General features: G+C 35.8%; 1 protein-coding gene across 2 annotated transcripts in view; it reads right to left on the bottom strand.

Annotated features, from left to right (window-relative positions):
• Positions 1-21,309, bottom strand: part of LOC145246549 (uncharacterized) — a 73,184-nt gene extending 51,875 nt beyond the window's left edge. Inside the window, exons 1-2 of one of the 2 annotated variants that reach the window (XM_080108148.1) lie at positions 21,185-21,304; positions 10,107-13,144 (exon numbers count right to left, since the gene is read on the bottom strand). In XM_080108148.1, coding sequence (XP_079964274.1) covers positions 11,241-12,617 — 1,377 coding nt within the window. In that variant the 5' untranslated portion in view covers positions 12,618-13,144; positions 21,185-21,304 and the 3' untranslated portion in view covers positions 10,107-11,240. Of the gene's footprint in view, positions 1-10,106; positions 13,145-21,184 lie in introns of those variants that run through there. The other variant, XR_013863128.1, reaches the window with a different exon arrangement.
• Between the last annotated feature and the right edge of the window lie 1,262 nt (positions 21,310-22,571).

The raw sequence follows: 22,571 nt of genomic DNA, 5'->3' as shown, positions 1-22,571 counted from the left end.
TGGTTAACCGACACCTTGACTGGAAAGGCTCGAGTTAAGACTAGAGCTGCAAGTGAAATGCTAGTACGAAGGAGACTAGCAATAATTAAGCGTCTAGTTGACGAATACAGCTTGCAGGTAGACATTACGTTAGTCTCGTCGATGCAGAATTTGGCTGATAGCTTGACTCGAGTACCAAAGAGGTGGATCGATGCAATGAGGCAGGGATCCGATCTTCAACAACAAACATGCGCGACTGTAACGGATCAATTAACACCTGACCAGATCCGTATGATACACCAGCAGATTGGACATCCTGGAATTCAGAGGACTGCATATTTTGTCCGAAGAGTATGCCCTGCAACTACAAAAGCATCAGTGAAAGCAGCCATACGTTCGTGTGAAGAGTGTCAGAGAATTGATCCGGCACCATCCCAATGGCAAAAAGGGAAGCTCGAGGTGGAGGGCAACTGGCAGCGAGTAGGGATGGACATAACACATTATGGGGACAAACATTTTTTGACCATGACGGATTGTGGCCCGACGCGTTTCACAATATGGCGCCTGTTGACACGACAGGATGCAGCCAGCATTATACAACAGTTGAGAGCCGTCTTTTTTGAACGTGGTGCCCCGATTGAAATTCTGACTGATAATGCCGCCACATTTCGATGTCAAGAATTTCAGAAATTCGTGCACGAATGGGGGATTAAAATGCATTATCGGTGTGCATATTATCCCGAGGGTAATGGTATAGCAGAACGGTGTCACCGCACCATCAAAAGAATTGCAGCCAGGACGCAGTGCTCTATTCCAGAAGCTGTGTACTGGTATAATATAACACCCAAGGACAATGCAACACCAGCAACTGCACCAGCCAATGGGATTTACCAATATGAACAGCGTGTGAAAGGAGTTGATGCCATACCATCAGTGGTGAGTGTTGTCAATACACCATATCAGGTGGGAGACCTTGTTTGGATAAAACCCCCAAATGCTGGGTGCACTACGAAATTTTTCCGGGGAAAAATAGACGAAATCATAAGTCCTCAGACCATGTTGATTGGTGGCATACCACGTCACGTAAAAGATATCCGCCCTTGTTATACCTCTTCTGATTCTGAGGACGATGAGGAGGATCACACACCGTTCAGAGATGATCCTGATCACTTACTGCCCCTTCAGGTGAGCATAGAAACACCACCAACAGAACCAGATGAGGGAATGATGGGACATACTGATGACAATAGTGAGGAGAGCGATGGACACAAGGAAGTAATGCCTCATCGAAATACTCGACAGAGACGAATACTGCCCACCCCCCGTGATTGCGAAACCCCGCGAGAAGGGATGATGGAGCATACCGAGGAGATGACGCCTCCGATTCTTCGGAGAAGTACCCGACAAAGACGGATACTGCCCCCCTGCCCTGATTGTGAGACACCGCCTATGGAACCACGAGACGGGATAATGGAACAGACTGGTAGTAATGATGGTGGTAATGAAGAAAACAGCAATGAGGAAGTGCTGCCCCCAATTCTTCGAAGGAGTACCCGCCAACGACGATTGCCCGCATGTCCTGTTTGTGATCATGAGATAAGGGGGGAGTGTGGAGAAATGCGTGACTTACCTGGATAGACCACGTGCAGGTCGGTCACCAAAAATAAATAAAAAAGAAAAGAAACGGTCAAGACTCTTATTTATAGAGTAGTGATCACGTGAGTTAGAAGAATATGCAAATAGAGGTGAACGATTTTGCGATATAAAAAGCCTGTGTTGTTAAGAGGAGGGGCAGACTGTTGGCAGAAGTCAGTGCTGTCAGACGTGCTTTAGAGTTTTGTTATTATATGCTGTGTTCGATTGTTGGGAGAGAGAAAAGAGAAGAGGAGGAACCAAGAAGACATTCTGCAGATACTTGACTTTGTGTTGGTCCGTGATACAAAAGCTATTGGTCTTTCGGAGCCATCCTCCATGATGTGAGATAGTACAGCACCCACCCCATATGGGGAAGCATCAGATGCCACTGTCACGGCTTTGTTTGGGTCGAAATGTACCAACACTTTTGAGGAACTTAATTGTTCTTTTGCTTCTTCCCATGCTCTTTCTTGTTTTGACGTCCACTCCCATATTGAATCCTTCTTCAATAACTGATGCAAAGGAGCTAGAATGTTTGAAATGCTCGGAATGTACTGGGCATAATAATTTATCGTCCCCAGAAAAGCTTGTAGCTCCTTTACCGATGTTGGGCGTGGTGCCTGCTTGATCGATTTCACTTTTTCTTCTGCAGGTTTTATGCCTTCCCTGTTTACTATGTGGCCTAGATATAATACCTCGGGCACTAAAAATTGGCATTTTTCCCGGTTTAATTTAATTCCACTTTTTTCTAACCTGTTTAAAACTTCCTCCAGGGTCTCTAAGTGTTTTTTCCTGGTGTTGCCTGTCAGTAGAATGTCGTCAATTCTAACAATTACATTTTCAATGCCCTGCAAAATGTTTTCCATAGTTCTCTGAAATATTCCTGGGGCTGATTTCAATCCATAGCATAGTCGGTTGTACACGAAAAGGCCTTTATGAGTATTGATAGTTGTTAATTTTCTAGATTTTTCATCCATCAGTAATTTCTGGTAAGCTTGGCTTAAATCTAGCTTGGTATAGGCTTCACCTCCACCCAATGTCGCATACAGATCTTCTGTTTTTGGTATTGGATAATTATCCAATTTAGTGACTGGATTGATTGTCACTTTATAGTCCCCACAAATACGTACAGACTGATCCGCTTTTAAAATGGGTACTATTGGTGTAGCCCATTCAGAGAATTCAACTGGTGAAATTGTTCCTTCTTTTTGCAGTCTTCCTAATTCCTCTTCTATTTTCTTCTTCAGCATATAGGGTACTGACCTTGGTTTGAAATGCCTGGGTTTTGCCTCTGGGTCTATATACAAACTGGCATGGGTTCCTTTCACTTGACCTAACTTCCCATCGAACACAGCCTCATGCTTTGCTAATATTTCTTTCAATTTGTCTTGGTCCGTCTCCTTTATTGTCTGCACCTTAAAAATCTCCTTCCATGGCAACCTCACATGGTTGCAGCCAGTTTCTTGCCAGGAGTGTGGGTGAATCCCCCGCTACCACAATTAACGGTAATTCCACCCGACGACTGTCCAACTGCACTGGAACTTTTGTTTGTCCAATCACCTGGATGCAATTTCCCGTATAAGACCTAAGACGCACTTTTGTGGCCTCCAGCAACTTTTTGTTGTTTATTTTTTTCCACGTTTTTAGTCCCATTATCGTTACAGATGCTCCTGTATCTATCTCCATAGAAACCCTCTTGTCACAAATGTTGATGTCTACACAATAGGGGTCTACTTTTTCCAGTGGCACTCTGATCCTATTTATGGTATAAACTTCCTCGGAATTATCCGAGTCTGTGGCTTCCACTTCTATTTGCCTCACTGAATTTTTTTTCTTTTCTAACCTATTGGGGGGTTTCTTTTTCATGTTTAATTTAAAACATTTCTCTGCTATGTGCCCTTGTCTTTTACAGTAGTGACACATGGCATATCTAAAAGGACACTTACTTGTTTCGTGTGTTGCTCCACAACGAGTACACTCTTCTTCCGACCTTTCATTCAATCTGGTCTATTTTATTTTTTCGGTCTGCCTCCGTGGTGGTGTGAAAATTTTGTTTACTTCTATTTTTTTTTGTTTGAATATCTCGTAAATGTTTGGAGGCAGATTCGATGTTGACCGCTATTTTGAAAGCTTCGTTAAAAGTTATTGTGTCTTTCTCTGCCAGTAGTCTCCTGTGTAGAGAGCGCTAGCTGTGTCTAGCAGGAGTGTAGAGAGCGCTAGCTGTGTCTAGCAGGAGTGTAGAGAGCGCTAGCTGTGTCTAGCAGGAGTGTAGAGAGCGCTAGCTGTGTCTAACAGGAGTGTATAGAGCGCTAGCTGTGTCTAGCAAAAACGGATACTACTTCACTACCCAGTTTATGATCATGAGACCGTGTAGTGAAAATTGAATGTGACTGCAGTCACAGAGGTGGGCTGCATGTGCGAACTCGAAACCCGAGGGATGGAAGACGAGAAGGCGACGAATCAGCAGGTTCCAATGCGCATTAATTTGCATAAATGAGATTATATAAGGCCGGGAGTTAAGATGGTTGGGAGAGTCGAGCCGTTGAGTTCTCGAGAACCAGATGGAACCTGGTTAGAGCGGAGAGTATCACTGAGAATTAAGTTTCAAGTTTTTTTTTCGATTAGGAAAAAAACTGCAACTTCAACTCAGAAAAATTTGTGGTAAAACATCCGAAATACCCTTTTTTGGTCATATCATTTTGAAACAGGATATAAAACCTGATCCTAAGAAAGTAGAGGTGATTATGCAAATACAACCATCTGAGGATGTAAAACAACTCACAAGTTTTCTAAGATTGGTTAATTACCTGAACAAATTTCACCATGACTTGCAACCTTGACTAAACCCCTTCATGAATGGAAATAAAAAAGAAATAAATTCACATGGTCATCCCAGCAACAAAAGATATTTAAGATCGGAAGAAATACAACGCTCAGATATTTTGACCCAAAGGAATCCATTGTTACAGGTGGATGCATCAACTGCAGGTATAGGTGCAGCTCTGCTACAACAGGGGATGCTAGTTGTATTCGCAAGCAAGACACTGTCAGGCCCAGTGACTCAATGCTCAAACATCGAGAGAGAAATATTAGCCATCGTTTTTGGCTTGGGGAGATTTCACCATCATATATGGGGGTCACAAAATAATGATCCACAATTCATAAGCCATTGGAATTGATAGTGCTGAAAAAACATGCGCACCCCCAAGACTTGCAAGGATGCTACTGAAAATGGAAGGATACGATTTCATTATGAATTCTACTCCATGAAAAACAATACTAATTGCGGACTGCCTATCACGAGTATCACGTAGACCAAGCACATTAAAGGAATTGACCTTGACGTCCACAGTATGGTGGACTATCTTAAGTTTTCACCAGCCAGAACAGAGAACACAAGGGTTGAGACATTGCAAGACCCATTACTAAAAGAACTTGCAAATATGGTAATGTCCGGCTGGCCTATAAATCGAACTGACTGCCCAAGCTGTTTATTACCGTTTTGGAACTTTAGGTTTAAGATTGAGGTTCAGGATGGTATTTTGCTATAGAGCAATCAAATACTAATACCAGCCTCCCTACAAATAAGTATATTGAAAAAACCTCATGCATCACATCGAGGAGTTTTGAGAAGTAGATTAAGAGCACGGTCAGTTATATACTGGGTAGGGATGAATAAAGACCTAGAACATAGTGTTTAATTGTCACAAAAATATCAGGCAAGTATCCCTACCGAATCGATTCACCAGCATGAAAGCCTAGCTACCCTTGTCAATATGTCAGCAGCACGGATTTGTTTTCTATGGCTGGAAGGAAATATCTACTTGTAGCATACCAGTACAGTCGAAATCCATTCATATGATGCCTTCACTCCACCTCAGTGGCAGCTGTCATTAGAATATAAAGGCAATATTTGAGGAACAAGGTGTAGCAGAAATTTTTTATTCAATAGCCCACAGTTCACAAGCAAGAAAGGGTCTTTTCCAGATTACACAACTTTCTGCTGAAGACATCGTCTCCATATTACAAAAATCTAACGGATTTTCCGAGAGTATGATCAGAATATGCAAGAAAGCACTACTAAAAGCACAAGAAACCGGACAAGACATTTGTCTAGCAAAGATGATATACAGAGCCACATCGATGTCTGCAAACATCAAATCTCCATCAGAATTGATCAATGTCAGACAAATACAGACACTACTAGTATCCAAGCAGCAACTTGGTGATGAGCAAACAAGAACAGCACTTCAGCAATACAAAGAGGGATCAAAGAACTGTTATGACAAGCAGCTTAACAGACAACACCCACCACTACATGTGGGGTAGAAAATTTTGGTCCAGCAGGAGAAAACAAAGCTATGGGAGACCAGAATCATTCAGCATTCTGCTGCAGAACCAAGATCATACAAAGTCGAATATAAAAGTGGTAACATCTACCGAAGGAACAGACCAGCTAAAAGAATCTCAATGTTTGAGGGCTGATCTGACCAATCGTATGCATCTGAAGTAAGTGCATCACATAGGGAACCGCACATTAGCAGTATCCCAACACTACACACACCTCAGAGCAAATCAGCCCCAGACTTTAGCCGGAGGAAAGGGTCTAACGGTCAGGTATCACCTACGCATACAATGCAGCCAACTAGTTAAGTACATGCCAAAGTATCCTGTATATCTACTTTTGAGCCGAGATCCCACAGATGCATAAAGGCTCCACAGAAACTAGACCTATAGAGCCACCACACTATTACACCAGTAATACTATATATTTATATATTATATAAGAATAATAAAAAATAACTACTTAGAAATTTATGATTATATCCCAGTCCTTTTTCGGCAAAAATATCAATAATTTCTACTTCGGTCATCTACATTTTTATAATAATTATTTCTTTCCAGGTTCTATTGAATCTAATCATTTACTGTATGCCACGAAAGGAGAGAAGAAACCAGGACCAGGGACGGAATAGATAAGATATATATATTTTTTATTACATTTTCACTTCAAACAAGGCACATTGCCACTTTGGTGTAGGGGGGCTACAATCAGGGGCAACAACTACTGAGGTACTATGTAGGGATTTGGGCAGCAAGATGTCGGTTCACGTTGCACTTGAACTTTTGCACGTCAGTACAGTTGGGGAAGCAGGGACCTGGAATGGAATTCCAAAGTTTAGCGGTTCTGGGGAAGAAACTACTGGAGTAGAAAGATCTTTTACATCTAGGAATCTCTACAGTGTGGGGTGGGATTTAGCAGCCTGTCAGGTTTGTCGAGGGTGTTCACGTCATGGGGGCACAAGTGCTTGCAGTTCGTCAGAGCATTCACCATAAAGTTAGCAGACCTCTTTATGGTTGGATGAAGCCTAGAGTGGCAACTTCAACATCAAAGCAAGTTGAGAGCTCAAAGGACTGAGACTCAGAAAATTGAAGAGTCCGAAGCTGAAGATATGGAAGCAGTCGACAAGCAAGATGAAGCAAATAATGTAGATGACCTTGAGCAATAACTTGCTCCACAGAAACCCCAGATTCATGTGAAGGCAGAAGTGCCGGAAGTTGAAGAGCCATATTTTATGCTACCTTAGTTACAGTATTAAAATGAGCCTGCCCATGTTGTTACTTATAAGATACATATTAGTGACTCTTTCATCAGACTCTACAATAATTATGGTACATATCAACCAGTAATTTCATATCCCAGAAAAAATGGTATGTGTAGTGAAAATTGAGTGTGACTGCAGGTGGGCTGCATGTGCGAACTCGAAACCCGAGCGAATGGAGACGAGAAGGCAACAAATCAGCAGGTTTGATTGCGCATTAATTTGCATAAATGAGATAATATAAGGCCGGGAGTTAACATGTTTGAGAGTGTTGAGCTGTTGAGTTCTCGAGAACCGGATGGAACCTGGTTAGAGCGGAGAGTGACGCTGAGAATCGAGTCCAGGTTTTTTTTTCGATTAGAGTATGAAAGGAACTCTTGGTTAGAGTATTCAGCTCAGAAAATGCTATGTTTTGCTTCATCTGTCATTTTTTTCCTTGAACAAAGGAAAGTACATTGGCCGAGCAGATTGGAAATCAGAAGGTATAAGCCGTTGGAAGATAATTTTAGAGAAAATAAAGGAGCACGCTACTTCAGAATCTAAAATTATTGGTATGGTTCGATGAAAAGGCTTTTAAAGTTAAGCATTAGGTATTACTTTAAAAGCGGTTGATCATAAATTAAAAGTTTCTAGAGACAAAGAGAAGCAAAGACAGCAAGAAATTTTATGTAGATTATTTCTATCACTATACCTTGGCAAGACAAGATTTGCCATCTTGAACTTATCATAGATGTAATAAGGGTTATCTTCTGAATTGTATTCACTTAACTTAGAGGCTGGAAACCCTTCTTTACAATAACAAACTTTACTACATATTTCTGTCTAGTTACAGGGTTTCTCATTGTGACGCTACACTCCCATAATGCATAGATTTTTGTCCCATTCAACATAACATAGGTCTTGTTTGAGTACTCAAGTGCTTTCCCATCACATGCTTTTCATTCAATATATTGATCATGCTTCACTATCAAACTAAAAAATAATTGACTTTCCTTTCACCATCATCTCTGCCTTTACTACCGCTTGGCTTACAGAATTCATACTTTCATTTGTTGTGACACTGTCTATATATCTATAGTCTGAACCATCTTGTCTTTCGACTGTGTAAATATTCATTTTCTCAAGGATTTGCACTTCAAAGCAAAGTGGTTCTTCCTATCAAATTTAGAACATGTCTTCTCAGATGCAGGAAAAAACTATTTACTCGGTTCATGCTGCAATTTACATGCCCTACATTTGTGCTGATCGCTTGCTCTTTGGTTCAAAGTTGACTCTATTTATCCTCTCAAGTCTCAGGATTCTGATTTGTATCATAGTTTTCTGACAGTTTAGATATATCTATGCATATGTATAAACTTAATTGATTTATTTTTAGTAATTTCACTTGTCTCTAAGGATTAAGTATTCTAAAAATTATCTGATCTTGCAATATTAACGACACAAGTGTCACAAAATTACAAATTTTTATCAACATACAAAGCGACATGATAAATGCTTCAAAGGTTTCTGATTCTCCCTTTTCTTTGTATGGAAGACAACATTCATACGATGTATGTTAAGTTTATTTCCCCTATAGCATATTTATCGAAGGTCTAAATTATGTCATAAGGTGCTCTTTCATCTTCAGATATAAAAAATTGAAACCAATAATACTTTTAATGCCATTTCTCCCAGTGCATGAAAAAAAGCACTGTTTGGTATTGTACTGGCTGTCTTGCCATATATGAAAAGCTTGATTTGTGTGTATGACAACACAAGAAAAGCATGAATAGAAACTCTATTTACCACAAGAAAAAATATGAGCATTTAAGGTTTGAAACACATGTATCATCAACAAATAGCTAGATTGCACGTGCGTATTAAGAAAAGTTAATTTTTATGTGTCGTCAGCTTTCAAAATAGCACAAAGTTAGGTATTATGTTATATTCGCATATCCCTCAATATTCACATGAATAAACCAGAAAAGCAGCAGCAGCTGCGATGGCAACAACAATGACGATAAGAAAAATCCATTCGTCGATGCAATACAAATGAACTCTATAAATGCACACAACAATTTCAAAGCCCATTCTCTCAAATATACACATCAATAGAATAGCTCGCACATCACTTCAACCAAGAAAACCGCTAGATAAGGCTGCACAACAAAAGAGAAAACCAAAATTAAAACACAAGCATCACAGCAAACGCAACTTAGATACCATATTAATGCAAATAAATATTACACAAAACATTGCAACAATTCAACACCAACTAGGTTACATTCACAACTTTTTCAGCTTTAAATCAATATAACACATGCATACGTACACCAAACAGACGATTCCCTACATCGGATTAAGACACAATAAAGAAACACAATTAAAATAGCAAAATATAAGCTAATTATCAATTTGCCCTACGTCTGCAATACCACTATAAAACCAGTAGCTGTCGCGACAAAAAAGTTAGTCGCTCAAAGTCACAGCAAATCTACAGCATGAGATAATCATCGGCCCCGACCCCGACATTAAACCCACTTTCACGCACATCATCCATCAATTTCTCCACGTGGAAACACCAACAGAAAGAATAACATATTCACTTCTTATTTCATCACAATTTCATATTAGCGCTCGACTTTTCTCTAAGAAGCACAAACATTAACCTTACGACGAAACTCTTCTTTCCTGAATATTCTCACATCCTTACGAACTTGAAACACTTTGTTTACTTTACATTCTCATTAAGTTTAATTTTATAAATAAACGATTGAGAAATCAATCATTTAAAATTTTACATATTGTTTGTCTGGTTCCTTCTCGCCACCATACGCTTATTCATAATATAACAATTAGAATAAACGGGAAAAAGAATGGCGAATGTTCTTAAAAAGTACTTATTCCTTGTTTCTTTTTGTTGGTTGAGTAGTGTCACAAAGAGAAGTGTTTGCTGATCTCAACAGCGAAAGCAGACAAACTTCTCACCTGTGTGTTGTCTCCTTGGTGCCTGGTTTACTTTTATCTGGTTTACTGGGCTTTTATCACTTTTTGTCAGCTCCCATAGACACATTAGTTGTTAAATATATTTTTATCAGGCCCCATTCCTACTGGATAATTATTCTCATTATTTTTCTCTTTTTGACGGGGTGGGTGCGTCAAGCCCATGCATAATGGTGTGTTTGCACACTTTGTCTGCGACAGCCAACAGGTAAAATCTGGTTGGGAGTTTATTACTTTTTTCATGAATCCCCACATATGTGATAAAATTATAATTATGCCATTTCAGTTCAATAAGCTTCCAATTTATTGACAAATTATTTTCTATATAAATGGGTTGTGAAGATCTTATGTTAGTCACATGTCTGTTTTTGCAAGCTGTGTTATGCCATTTTTAAAATTTCTCTTGTGAAAAAATTAAAACAAAACGTTACATATCAGAGTTCATCATCCTAAAGTAAATTTCGAATTCCTCCTCCTTGCTTGGAAATTCTTTAGATATAAATTAAAAAAATTTAAGTACATATCTGAAGGCATATTTCTATTATAGAAATATGCACATAAAATTAAATAAAAAATGCATGTAAAGGAAAAATAAACATTTTTACATAATTATTGTTTAAATTTTGAGTATCCTTTATGGCATAGAAAAAAGTTGTCCTCTCTGAAGGTTGAGAATATCATTTAATAAATCTTGGACCTTATTAATTGTTGTGATGACTACCTAGTGAATGATAATAAATTTTTATACTTACAATAAAGACTGGAAAATACATCTCAAGGCATTATGTACACGCCATGTACATTTGCCAACCATAGTAATGTAGACTCACTTCTGTCTATTTGTTAAATTTGCTTTTTTTAAAAAATAATTTTCCATAAAATACTGACAACTATAATGTATGGACTTTCATATGTGTTTTCAAAGAGGAACTTTGTGAGAATGCCGATTCACAAATTTTACAAGAATATGGTTTTTCTCCAGTGTGCGTTCTCGTGTGTTTTTTCAATGAGTCATTAACAGAAAATGAAGCCCCACAAACATTACAATAAAAAAGGTTTCTCTCCTGTGTGTCGTCGCACATGTTTTATCAATGTGAACTTCCTTGAAAATGCAGAGCCACAAACATTGCATACATATGGTTTTTCTCCAGTGTGAATTCGCATGTGCGATTTCAACTGAGAATTCTGTGAAAACGATGACCCACAAATCTTACAACAATATGGTCGCTCTCCAGTGTGTGTTCGCATGTGTGATTTCAACACAGAATTTAGTGAAAATGATGACGGGCAAATCTTACAAGAGTATGGTTTCTCTCCCGTGTGTGTTCGCATGTGGTTATTTAAGCCACATCTAAGAGCAAAAGACAGTCCACATACAAGACAATGATATGGTTTTTCTCCAGTGTGTGTTCTAAGATGACATTGTAAAGCAGAATTTCTTGGAAACGCAGATTTACAAAATTTACAAGAATATGGTTTCTCACCTGTGTGTATCCGTATATGACATTTCAGAGTAGAACTTTCTGAAAATGAATTTCCACAAAATTTACAAGAATATGGTTTCTCACCTGTGTGAACTCTCATGTGTTTTTGCAAGCTGGCATTCTGTGAAAAGGCAGCTCCGCAAACTTGACAAGAATATGCTTTCTCCCCTTCATGTATTCGCATGTGCGTGTCTAGACGTGACTTTAGTGGAAATCGTGCACTACAGATATTACAGGCATATGGCTGGTGTCCCAAGTGTATTAGCACGTGATTTTTCAAACTTAAATTTGTCGCAAATGAAGATGTGCATATTTTACAAGAATATGGCTTCTCTCCTGTATGTGAGCGGATATGGTTTTTCAAATGGTGCTTTTGTGTGAATGCTTTTCCACAAATTGTACAGGAAAATTGTTTTTCACCTGTGTGTGTTCTCGTGTGAGTTTTCAAACTTGAGCTTTCAGAGAATGAACTCTCACAAATTTTACAAGTATAAGGTTTCTCACCTGTATGTGTTCGCAGATGCTTTTGCAAGTTACCTTTAAATGAGAACATGGAACCACAGATTTGACAACAATATGGTTTCTCCCCTGTGTGTACACGTATGTGATTTTTCAAAGTTGACTTTGATGCAAACACAGAATCACAGATTTTACAAGAAAATGGTTTCTCGCCTGTATGTGTTCTCATATGGGCTTTTAAATTTCCATTTAGTGTGAATGCTGTTCCACAAATTTTACAAGAATATGGTTTCTCTCCTTTGTGTATTCGCATGTGGATTTTCAAATTGCCATTAAGTGTAAATGCAGAACCACAAATTTCACAAGAAAATGGTTTCTCTTTTGTCTGCAATTTCGGTTTGGTTTTATAACGATTCATATTTGAAAATGTATGTTCATAATATTCACATGAAGGAGGTTTATTTTCTGTGGACATTTCTATGTTCGTTTTCAGATTAAAATTGTAGAATACAGTTCAGGAAAAATTAAAAATATATGATGAGACTCTGTACTTATGTGGCATTTTTCAAAGATGGCTTCTCTGAAAATTGTACATCTCGGTCTTATCTGCTTTCTAAAGTGGATTTTGAAAATAAAGTTTCTAAAATATATATTTCCTTTTCTGAGTGTATTCACATTTATTATAGTAAATTATTTCTAAGTATTATGGAAGTAATTGATCAAGATTTCTTCATAGGTTTTAAAAGGACTTCTGATATTAAATCTAGTTTTAAAAAAACTTACATAAATATGCATTATTAAAAAGATTAGTTTTTGTTTGTTAACAAGATAAGTTATTTACATTCTTCACATAAAATAATAATCCTCAGCAATACTCGCCACATCTTCTCGAGTATTTTTCTTTTATAATCAGGACTTCTATAAAAGGATTGATCAAGTAACAAATGTCTTAATCTTTTCTTCATTCTCAGTCGACGTTTAAAGATTGTTCATTTCTATAATCTGCAAATTAAAAAGAAATTATATTAGCACAAATACAATGATTTTATGGTATTTAGCCTCAGTATATATTTCATGAAACAGAAGTATATGTTATTTATGATGAGCAAGAAAATAATGTTAACGTTCAACAATCTTTACTCTATAGAATAATAGCATGGCTTCTAACTCTACCAGGCATCCTTAATCTACACAATATTAGGACTTTTAATCTATATAATATTAGCAGTAATCTTAATCTATGTAATAATAGCAGAACTTTAATCTATAGAATCTTAGGATTTAATTATCTATTGAATATAAACATGATTTTTAATTTATAGTATATTAGTATTATTTTTTGTCTACAGAAGATAAGTATGACTTTTTAATCTACAGAATATTAGCAAGACTTTTAGGACATTATAAGAACTCTTTAATCGATATAATATTAGCATAACTCTTTAATCTATTAAATATTAACAACATTCTTTAATCAATTGAATATTGGCATGACTTGTTAACAGTAGTAACACTCTTTAATCAATAAAATATTTGAAGGATTTTTTATCTTTAAAAAGTTAGCAAAATTCATTAATCAATAGAACGTTACCAGGACTCGTTAATCCATAGAATGTTAGTAGGATTCAGTACTCAATAGAATGTAAGCAGGACCTGTTAATATATTTAATATAAGGACTCTTTAACCTATTGAATATTAGGAAGACATTTTTATCTAAAGATTATTTGCAGGACTTCAATATCTTCAATATTAGCATAACTTCTTCATCTATTAAATATAAGCAAGGCTATTATTGAATATGTAAAGGACTCTTTAATCTATAGAATATTAAAAGGACCATTAATAACAGAAACACTTTAATCCATAAACTCTGTGTGACACTATAATTCATAATGTTAGTAGGACTTGTCAATCGATAAAACATTAGCAAAATCTATTAATCTATCGAATATTAGCAGGGCTCGTTAATCCAGAGAATATTAGCAGAAATATATATAGAATATTAGGACTCTTTAATCGATAGATTATAGGTAGGACTCTTCAATCCATTAAATATTTTCATAGTTCTTCACTCTATAGATTAGTAGCAGGTTCCGTTAATCCATCGAACATTAGTAAAACTCTTTAAGCGATAGATTATTAGCATAACTCAACTTTATTGAATACTAGCAAAACACCTAAATCTATTGAAAACTAGCAATAAAGTTAACTCTATGGAATATTAACAGAACTCTTTAATAGATTCTTAGCAAGACATTTTAATCTATAGATTATTAACAGGAATTATTATTGAATATTAGATTAACTTTTTAATCTACAGATTAGCAAGACTCTTTAATGTATAAAATATTACCAGGACTCATTGATCTATAGAATATTAACAGAAACTGTACATCTACAGGTGTGAGGAAAATAGAAACGGACATACAAACGGCCTACATGTGAAGTGCCCACATGTCTGCCTGTCATGCGCATTGGACAGGAAAAAGAGAAACCAAGATGGCGTCTGCAATATTTAACAGAAACAGTCTCATGTGATCTCATGAGATTCACATGGGTGAATGTAATATAAAGCAGGTCACTTGGAAGAGTGAGGGAGTTTTTTTTTGTTTGCTATACAGACGGTGAACAGGTGACATTACACAACAGACGGTTACTCAGTGCATTGGAACGAGTGAAGGAGGTTTCATTTCTACATACGATATTAGCATGACCCTTTAATTTATAGAATATTAGCATGACCTTTTAATCTATAAAATATTATCAGGTTTCTTCAATCTATAAAATGGTTCTTTAATTAAATATCTCTGTCAACTATATATAATGTGAATATAAATAAGTTGATCATATTAAACATTTTAAGAAAAATACAGAAATCAATCTATCATTATAGAAACGAGAAATCAAAACCTCTTATATAAATATTCTCAGATATATCTTATTGATATTTTTTCCAAATTTGAATGCTAATCCTTTAATTCACAGATAATATAATTGCAGTGAATTTATCATATTCCTCCAAGAAATAACTTTCAATATGGGGAACAAGCGTTCTAGTTTTGGGTTTTAGTTGCTATAATATGGCTCCAACTATTATTGCAAAAGTAATAATGTATTTTTCCAAAAACTAGAAGCAAAACTTCTGAAAAATGAAAAAGAAAAAATCAGTGTTAATAAAATCACATTTAATACAAGTACTTATATCTTAAACGTACTCCACAATTGAAAACAAAAAATATGCAAAATATTAAATAATTAAACAAAACTAATAAATACAAAAATACAAAATAAATCAATAGATTCAATTAAACGTCTTTCCCCCTTTTCCTCTTGCCTTACAAAAATATTAAAGAAAAAATTATGAAAATTACAATAAAAACAAACAAACACAGAATGGAGAACTGTACAAACCTGCATAGAATTTTAAAAATGAAATTCATAAAATTACGATACAATTTTCTCATTCCTAATAAAACGAAGTATTTCTAGGTCTGTAGGGAGTTAAATAAGCCCTGTATAAACGATGATTATACAATAAAACAAGAAATGGTAAGATATTTTCATAAGTTCTAAACTGGTATCCAAAATGTGTAGTAATAACGTGAATAATAAGCAGTGTTATGGAATAAGAATATAAGTGAGTGAAGAGATGGCAATGTTAGTATCATGTATTTTTGCATATATAGTGACTGTCACTTCATGACGGACCATTTTTCTTTTTCTTTATTGTTGACTATTTTTTATTTTCATTTATACTTTGTTCCTTTGTTACACTTTTATGTATATGCGGAGATATGATAGACAGCAATTCTATCTTTTGTCGGAATGAAGGAGACACTTCAAACCAGCCTTGCTTTTACACAGTTTGTTGCAGAGATAACACTCAAGCTGAGGTGGAAGTATGCCAACTGGTACTCTCTCACTGTAGACATTCATGTGACACTTTAGACCCCCACTTGATTTGCAGACCTTATAGCAAGTAAGACATATGTGCACCTCAGATTTTTCCCTGTTTAAAAAAAGACTGATTTTTATGTGATCGCTTATGTCTAGCTCAATCGGATTTAGATAAATGAATTTTACCGTATACTTCATAAACATGGTTCAACTCAAAAGTGGCTATACCTGACATTGATAGACAGGGGTCTCAGCTGTTCTGCCATTTGCAACACCCTACATACAATGTATAGAAGACTATTTAAAACAACTGTACCATATTAAATATAGATTATTTGGTGCTGTAATATCAGACATTTTCGCAAAACAGGGTTCAAAATGACGAAAATAGAAAAAATAAAGGTTTTTATGAAAGAGAATAGAATCACAAAGGAAGGAAATAGCACCAAACTAAGGCAAGAAGAAATATCTTGAAGAAAGAAAAAAGAATTGCACTGGTCTGTGAGTAATATTGTTTGTTTTATTTTTTTTCTGCTTTATTTTCGAATTTTGCTTCTGTTTTGTCGACAATATTTTATTTCGGCAAGGGGATTTTGTGAGGACCTTGGTTCACCATCAATATTATCTTTGATATTAAAGACATAACTTTTGTTATAGAATATAATAGAGAAAATAATTTATGCACAGTTGATGTACCAAGTAGCTTATTCGTTTTTAAATAGGAATTTACAATTAAACATTTAGAAATTAACATATATGCATATTCTTGTAATTTTCTATTTGGGCTGTTCAAGTGATGTCAAACTCCCACTTGAGAATACTAAATATCCCCATCTTTTTTATATTATTGATTACTAAAGTTTTAAAATAAAAAAAGGCATTTTCAATTCTTAGCACAAGATATGCTAAGTTACTTATTTATTTTATCTATTGGTAAGCTTTTAAACTGTGTCTGAGGTTTATCTTTTATGAAGAAAGTAGGTTAGTGGAAAGTATAAATAGTAAGTGAATAAACAGTGCTCACGTTAGATAGGAGGCCTGTTGAAAATAAATAAGGTCAAACTGTATTGCGACAAAAAGAGGAAAATGCAATAATTGTCACATAATATGTTGATAGTCGATTAAGTCAAGGGCACAGATAATATCTTTGACCTTTCGACTCAGGTGTCAAACGTCAATTGTCTCAAATAATCTTGCTAAAAGGGGCTGAGTAGTTGAGAGACAAAATGAGTTGTCTTGAATTATTTTGACAAAAGGAGCTGAGCAGCTAAGAGACAAAATGGGTTATAAGATTAAACAAGAGGTTAGATTAACTAGTGTTGCCAGAAATAATCTTTCCAGTTAATTGCTGAGCAGTTAGGTTGACAAGAAGGTGCTTGCAGAATTTTAAATTTTGATTTCAAATGATGTATTTTAAAATAAGTTTTAAATATAATACCTTTATTTTATCTTCATTTTAAAGAGAGGCTTTTGCTCTATCTAATCGTTTAAATTACAATCGTCTTAAAGCAATTATGTGTTCTTTTTAGAACATTGAATACAAGAGGGAAATAAGCAAATCTGTATAATTTTCTTATTTCAATTCAAGCAAGGCCAAAAAGCTGTTGAAACAGCTTGCGATACCAATGAAGCTTTGGCCCAGAAACCACTACTGAAAGCATAGCAAAACGGTGGTTTAAGAAAATTTTGTGGCAACGAGAAGTCTTGAAAATTATAAGCATAGTAGTCGGCCATTGGATGTTGACAACGATCAATTAAGAGCCTTAGTTAAAGCCAATCCATACACAACTGTTTGAGAACTGAGTTAGATGTAATCTATATGATGATTTTCAATAACTTAAGAGAGATTGGAAAGACAAAAGTACTCGATAAATGGGTGCCTCATGAATTGAATGACAACCAAAAGAAATGCCGTTATTAAGTGTTATCTTCCCTTCTTTGACACAACAAGAATAATACATTTCTCGACCAGGTTGTGACTTGTGATGAAAAGTGGGTTCATTGCAACAACCAGCAATGCTCAGCTCGGTGGTTAGATGCAGACGAAGATCCACAACACTTCCTGAAGCCAGAGTTGCACCAAAAGAGGGTCATGCTGACTGTTTGGTGATCTGCGACTGGTATCATTCATTAGTTTTTTGAATGCAGGTGAAACCATTATGGCGGGGAAGTACTATCAACAAATGGATGAGGTGTATCAGAAATTTCGACAACACACAGTATTAGTCAACAGAAAAGGTCCAATTCTCCTTCACAATAATTCCTAACTGCATGTTACTAAACTGACCCTGCAAAAGTTGGATAAATTGGGCTACTAAACTCTGTATCATGCACATACTCTTAAGACCTCTCACCTATAGGCTACCATTTTTCAAGCATTTCAAAAACTTTCTGTGTGAGAAATCTTTAAATGCACTAAGTGATACTAAAAACGCCTTCAATGACTTCGTTGCCATCATAATGTAAGATTTTTACATTACTGACATAAATATACTTGTTTTGCATTGGCAAAATGTGTTGATTCTGATAGTGCTTATTTCAATCAATAAATCTTTGTTTGAGCTGAGATATGTTCATCTGAATTTAAAAGTTAAAAACCGCAATAACTTTCTTGTAAACTGGACAGGTCATAGGACTAGGCAAAAGATTATGCTAATTAGTTTGGTCATTAATTTTGGAGAGAAAGTTTTTACCAAAAGAAAACTAATTGGGCAGTCAGTGTGGAAATCTTTTGGGCACAAGGCAAGAAAGATTAATGTTATGACTGATGTGATAAGTTAGAAAGAATCGAAGGTTGTGCAGGAAAATGAGAAAAGAATGCATTAGAAAAACTCACACGACCAGAAAAAGTAACAAACAAATCTTTAAATCCATTTAACAGTATTACATATATATTATGAAGACTGTTAATAAGCAATAAACTGACTTTATTATTAAAAGAAAACATACCTTCATTTAAGTTTGAGGGAGTTACCAATGCAGAACCAACAATGATCAAAGACTGTTCAATAGAACTCAGATATATTATTGCCTCGATTTAACTGGCTTTGTAACATATTTTTAACATTCAAAACTTTAATCTTGATTAACAAAGCTGAAACTTTTTGGCTCTTAAGTAATTTCTAAAGGCACAGAAATCTATAGTCCAGCTAATTAGACAGTCAACTGAGTTTTCTTCCCCCTTTAAATATATTAAACGTTGTCTTTAAATATTTAGAAATATTTATTGGAATTCCTTTTTTTACCAGAGAAACAAGTAGACAAAATAAATAAAGGAAGGAATTTCTGACGGGGAAAAGAACAAAAAGTAAAATGAAAAGATTGAACAAACTACACACTAAGGCATTTTATTTGAATTTATTTATTCATGTTTTTTTTTTGTTTGAACTTTTGAGTATTTTTCTTTTCTTCTATTAGCTCAATGCAGGTTTTAATAAATTCTTGTAAAGAATTTTTTAGTGTGGGGAGGTATATAATGAAGCTGTTGACACATAATGTAGCAGCAGCATCTTGACATATGCATCATCATATCTTTACATCATCAACGCTCTGATCCCCATCTGGCATCAATTGAAATGGATGGCTCTTGACAAGCTTCCGGGTTTGACCTTTACTCCGGATCTGAAATGGAACATGTACATCAAATCTGTTGCCAGGGATGCTGGGAAAATGGTGGGATCCTTCTACCGCTCCAGAAGATATCTCACTACTGATGCAATTCTCTATCTGTATAAAAGCCAAGTACGTCCAAGGATGGAGTACTGCTGCCACATCTGGGCAGGAGCTGCTAAAAACAGCCTATCCTGCCTTGACAGAGTACAAAATAGACTTCGTGGTTTAGTGGGGGATGGCCTTTTCTCTTCCCTGCAACCTCTCTCCCACAGAAGAGACGTTGCAAGCCTGTCTTTGTTTTATCGTTATTTCTATGGCAGGTGTTCATCTGAGCTCCAATCCCTCGTCCCCCCCCCCTCGCCAATCTTTCACAAGAAACACCTGTCTGGGTGAAACTACTGTCAATAATTTTCCCCACTCTTTATCTGTGCCTAAATCCAAATGTAGATTCCATGAGCAAAGCTTCTTTCTTAGAACTGCACGTCAGTGGAACTCTTTGCCGCTTGCCTGTTTCCCACCTGACTACAACTTGGACGTCTTCAAGTCCAACATAAACAAACTCCTGACAAACCGCCCCCTGAAGTAAGACACTCTATCTAAACACCCAATACTAATGATTACTACAATACTATCTCATTGATTACTGTACATGCAATAACCCTTATCCCTGAGTGGCCTTCGGGCCTTGATAAGTGGTGAACCCCATGTAAAAAAAAAAAAATGATCAAGCTGTGACATGACATGAGATCAACAAGAAGCATGTGCTAGCAAGATTTGAAAATCCTGTGTGGTGGCAACTGGACCTGGGCAAATGTGTAGATGCAAGAGGAGAAAAAGCATGTTTGACACGGCAGAGTTTGGTTAACCATAAGGTGCACGAAGAGACTTGTAAAACCAAGATACAGGTATACTTTGGAACGTACCATGAATAAATGCCTTTTATTTCAACTAAAACAAAGCTGAGATGAATTTTCTTTTTGTTCCATTTGCGAGACTTTCATAAACAATGCCGGGTCAGTGTTAACATGTAACTACTACGTTACATGGCAAATTGCTTTACTAGGAGTTAGTGTGATGAATTGTGTATCAAAAGTTGATGTGGCGAATTGAATTGCAGAGTTAGCAAGAAAAAAATTTCAAGAGTTTTTTCGTTATTGTTTTTTGCCTAATAAACAATATTTTAACTTCAAATAATTTCTATTGAAAATATTTCCTTAAAGAAAATAAAAATGAAATTTTATTTTCATTTGTCATTCATTTGAAATTCATTCTAACCATTTCTTTAATATTTGATTTTACAATTAAAATGTTTAATCATTTTCAAATAATTCATATTATAAAATGATTTGTCAAATAACCTGATTATAAAACGAAACTGTTTTACATTTAATTTTCAGTTTCTTTTAAGCAAATATCACACTTTATTCTCGATCGGTTTTGTTTGCGAATAAAGTCTAATATGTTTTTAAAGTTCATAATAAATTCTTTAGAGAATGCTGAAATAAAAGGAATTTCAGTGATATTATACTTACGTTAATTTAATATTCTGTCGCATAGCCCCTTCTTAAAGAAATAATAACAAAACGACTATAAGATCTGAAAAATAAAAGTTGAGTTATTTTTTCGCTGTGCTGTTGAAGTCAGCATTTAAGATGGCGACGAAAAAACAGCTTCGCAGAAAATTAAAGATTTCAAAAGCAAGCAGAATGACAATGTCGATCGATGCCACATTTAAAAGCTAAATTATTTCAATTTTATTTCTTTTAATATTTTACTATTTTAATGGAAGACGACGTGAAAGATATTATCGCGCATTCATATTAATTGAATACAATAAAGAAACACAAAGAATATCTTGAATTAAATCACGTGGGACATAAAAACTTCTCCACTAATTTCCGAAAATTCATTTGTTATTAAAGTTACGATTCAGCCCTGAATTTCATTTCCGTTTGCTGCCAGGCAGACAGGTAGGCGGTGTTAATCTCAGTGTTGCCTATTTAGCGGGTTTCCCGCTAGATCTGGTGATTTCGTGTGCAATCATCCGGGTTAAATTTTCATCTAGCGGCTAGCGTTCTTTTTCTCTAGAAATATTTGACACCCACACACCCGCAATTTTAAATTAAACAAACAAAGAAAAGAAAGTGTTATATTTTCATTTAAATTGTTTTATTCTTACCGTTTAAAATATTTTCATTTAAATTGTTTTGTTCTTACTATATATATATATATATATATATATATATATATATATATATATATATATAAATGATATGCAAATTAAGTTTCTTGCCACGTGATTTGTCACGTGTTTCTTTTTCTTTAAAAGGCTGAGTTCTTTCTCTCTTGCTTTATAGCTGTAAATTTTGTTCAATAGGGACTGCCAAACGATTGTGAAGATTGGACCGCATGTTTCCGTGACGTCAGATTTGTACTAACTACACGAACTATGGAAAAGCAGAAGCGACTTAATGATTTTTTAAAACCTTTGTTTATCTTCTCCAAACTGCGCCACTGCTTAGTGACCATTCGGCGTAGGAATATGTATCCTGCTGAGATGCTCTCTCCGGTTACATACGAACTACATACTTATATAAGGCCATCAACACTACAGCACTACAGCAGTACAGCACTACAGCAGTGAGTGTTTTATCGAGTCTGCTAACTATTCGGCGCTTTGTCTCTGACAGGATCGTTTTCTCACGTGGATTATTGTTGTCATCTGCTTTTCCCAGAAAAGGCGAGGCGCCTTAAAGCCACAGCCACACACGTGGTAGCAGCAGCGGCAAGCATTCAAAAGAATTCAGCCTTCGACGATAATACGTTCTACAAATAAAAACAGCCGTACTCATTGATACGCAAAAATGTTCCCGGAATTATTAAGTTAAAAGTACGAGTATTACAAGTCGCGTTATATTG

This window comes from Euprymna scolopes, chromosome 24, assembly GCF_053919585.1.
Source record: "Euprymna scolopes isolate OS-2025 chromosome 24, ASM5391958v1, whole genome shotgun sequence".
NCBI classification, from domain to species: Eukaryota; Metazoa; Mollusca; class Cephalopoda; order Sepiida; family Sepiolidae; genus Euprymna; species Euprymna scolopes.
This window is presented reverse-complemented; position numbering and strand designations above follow the sequence as displayed.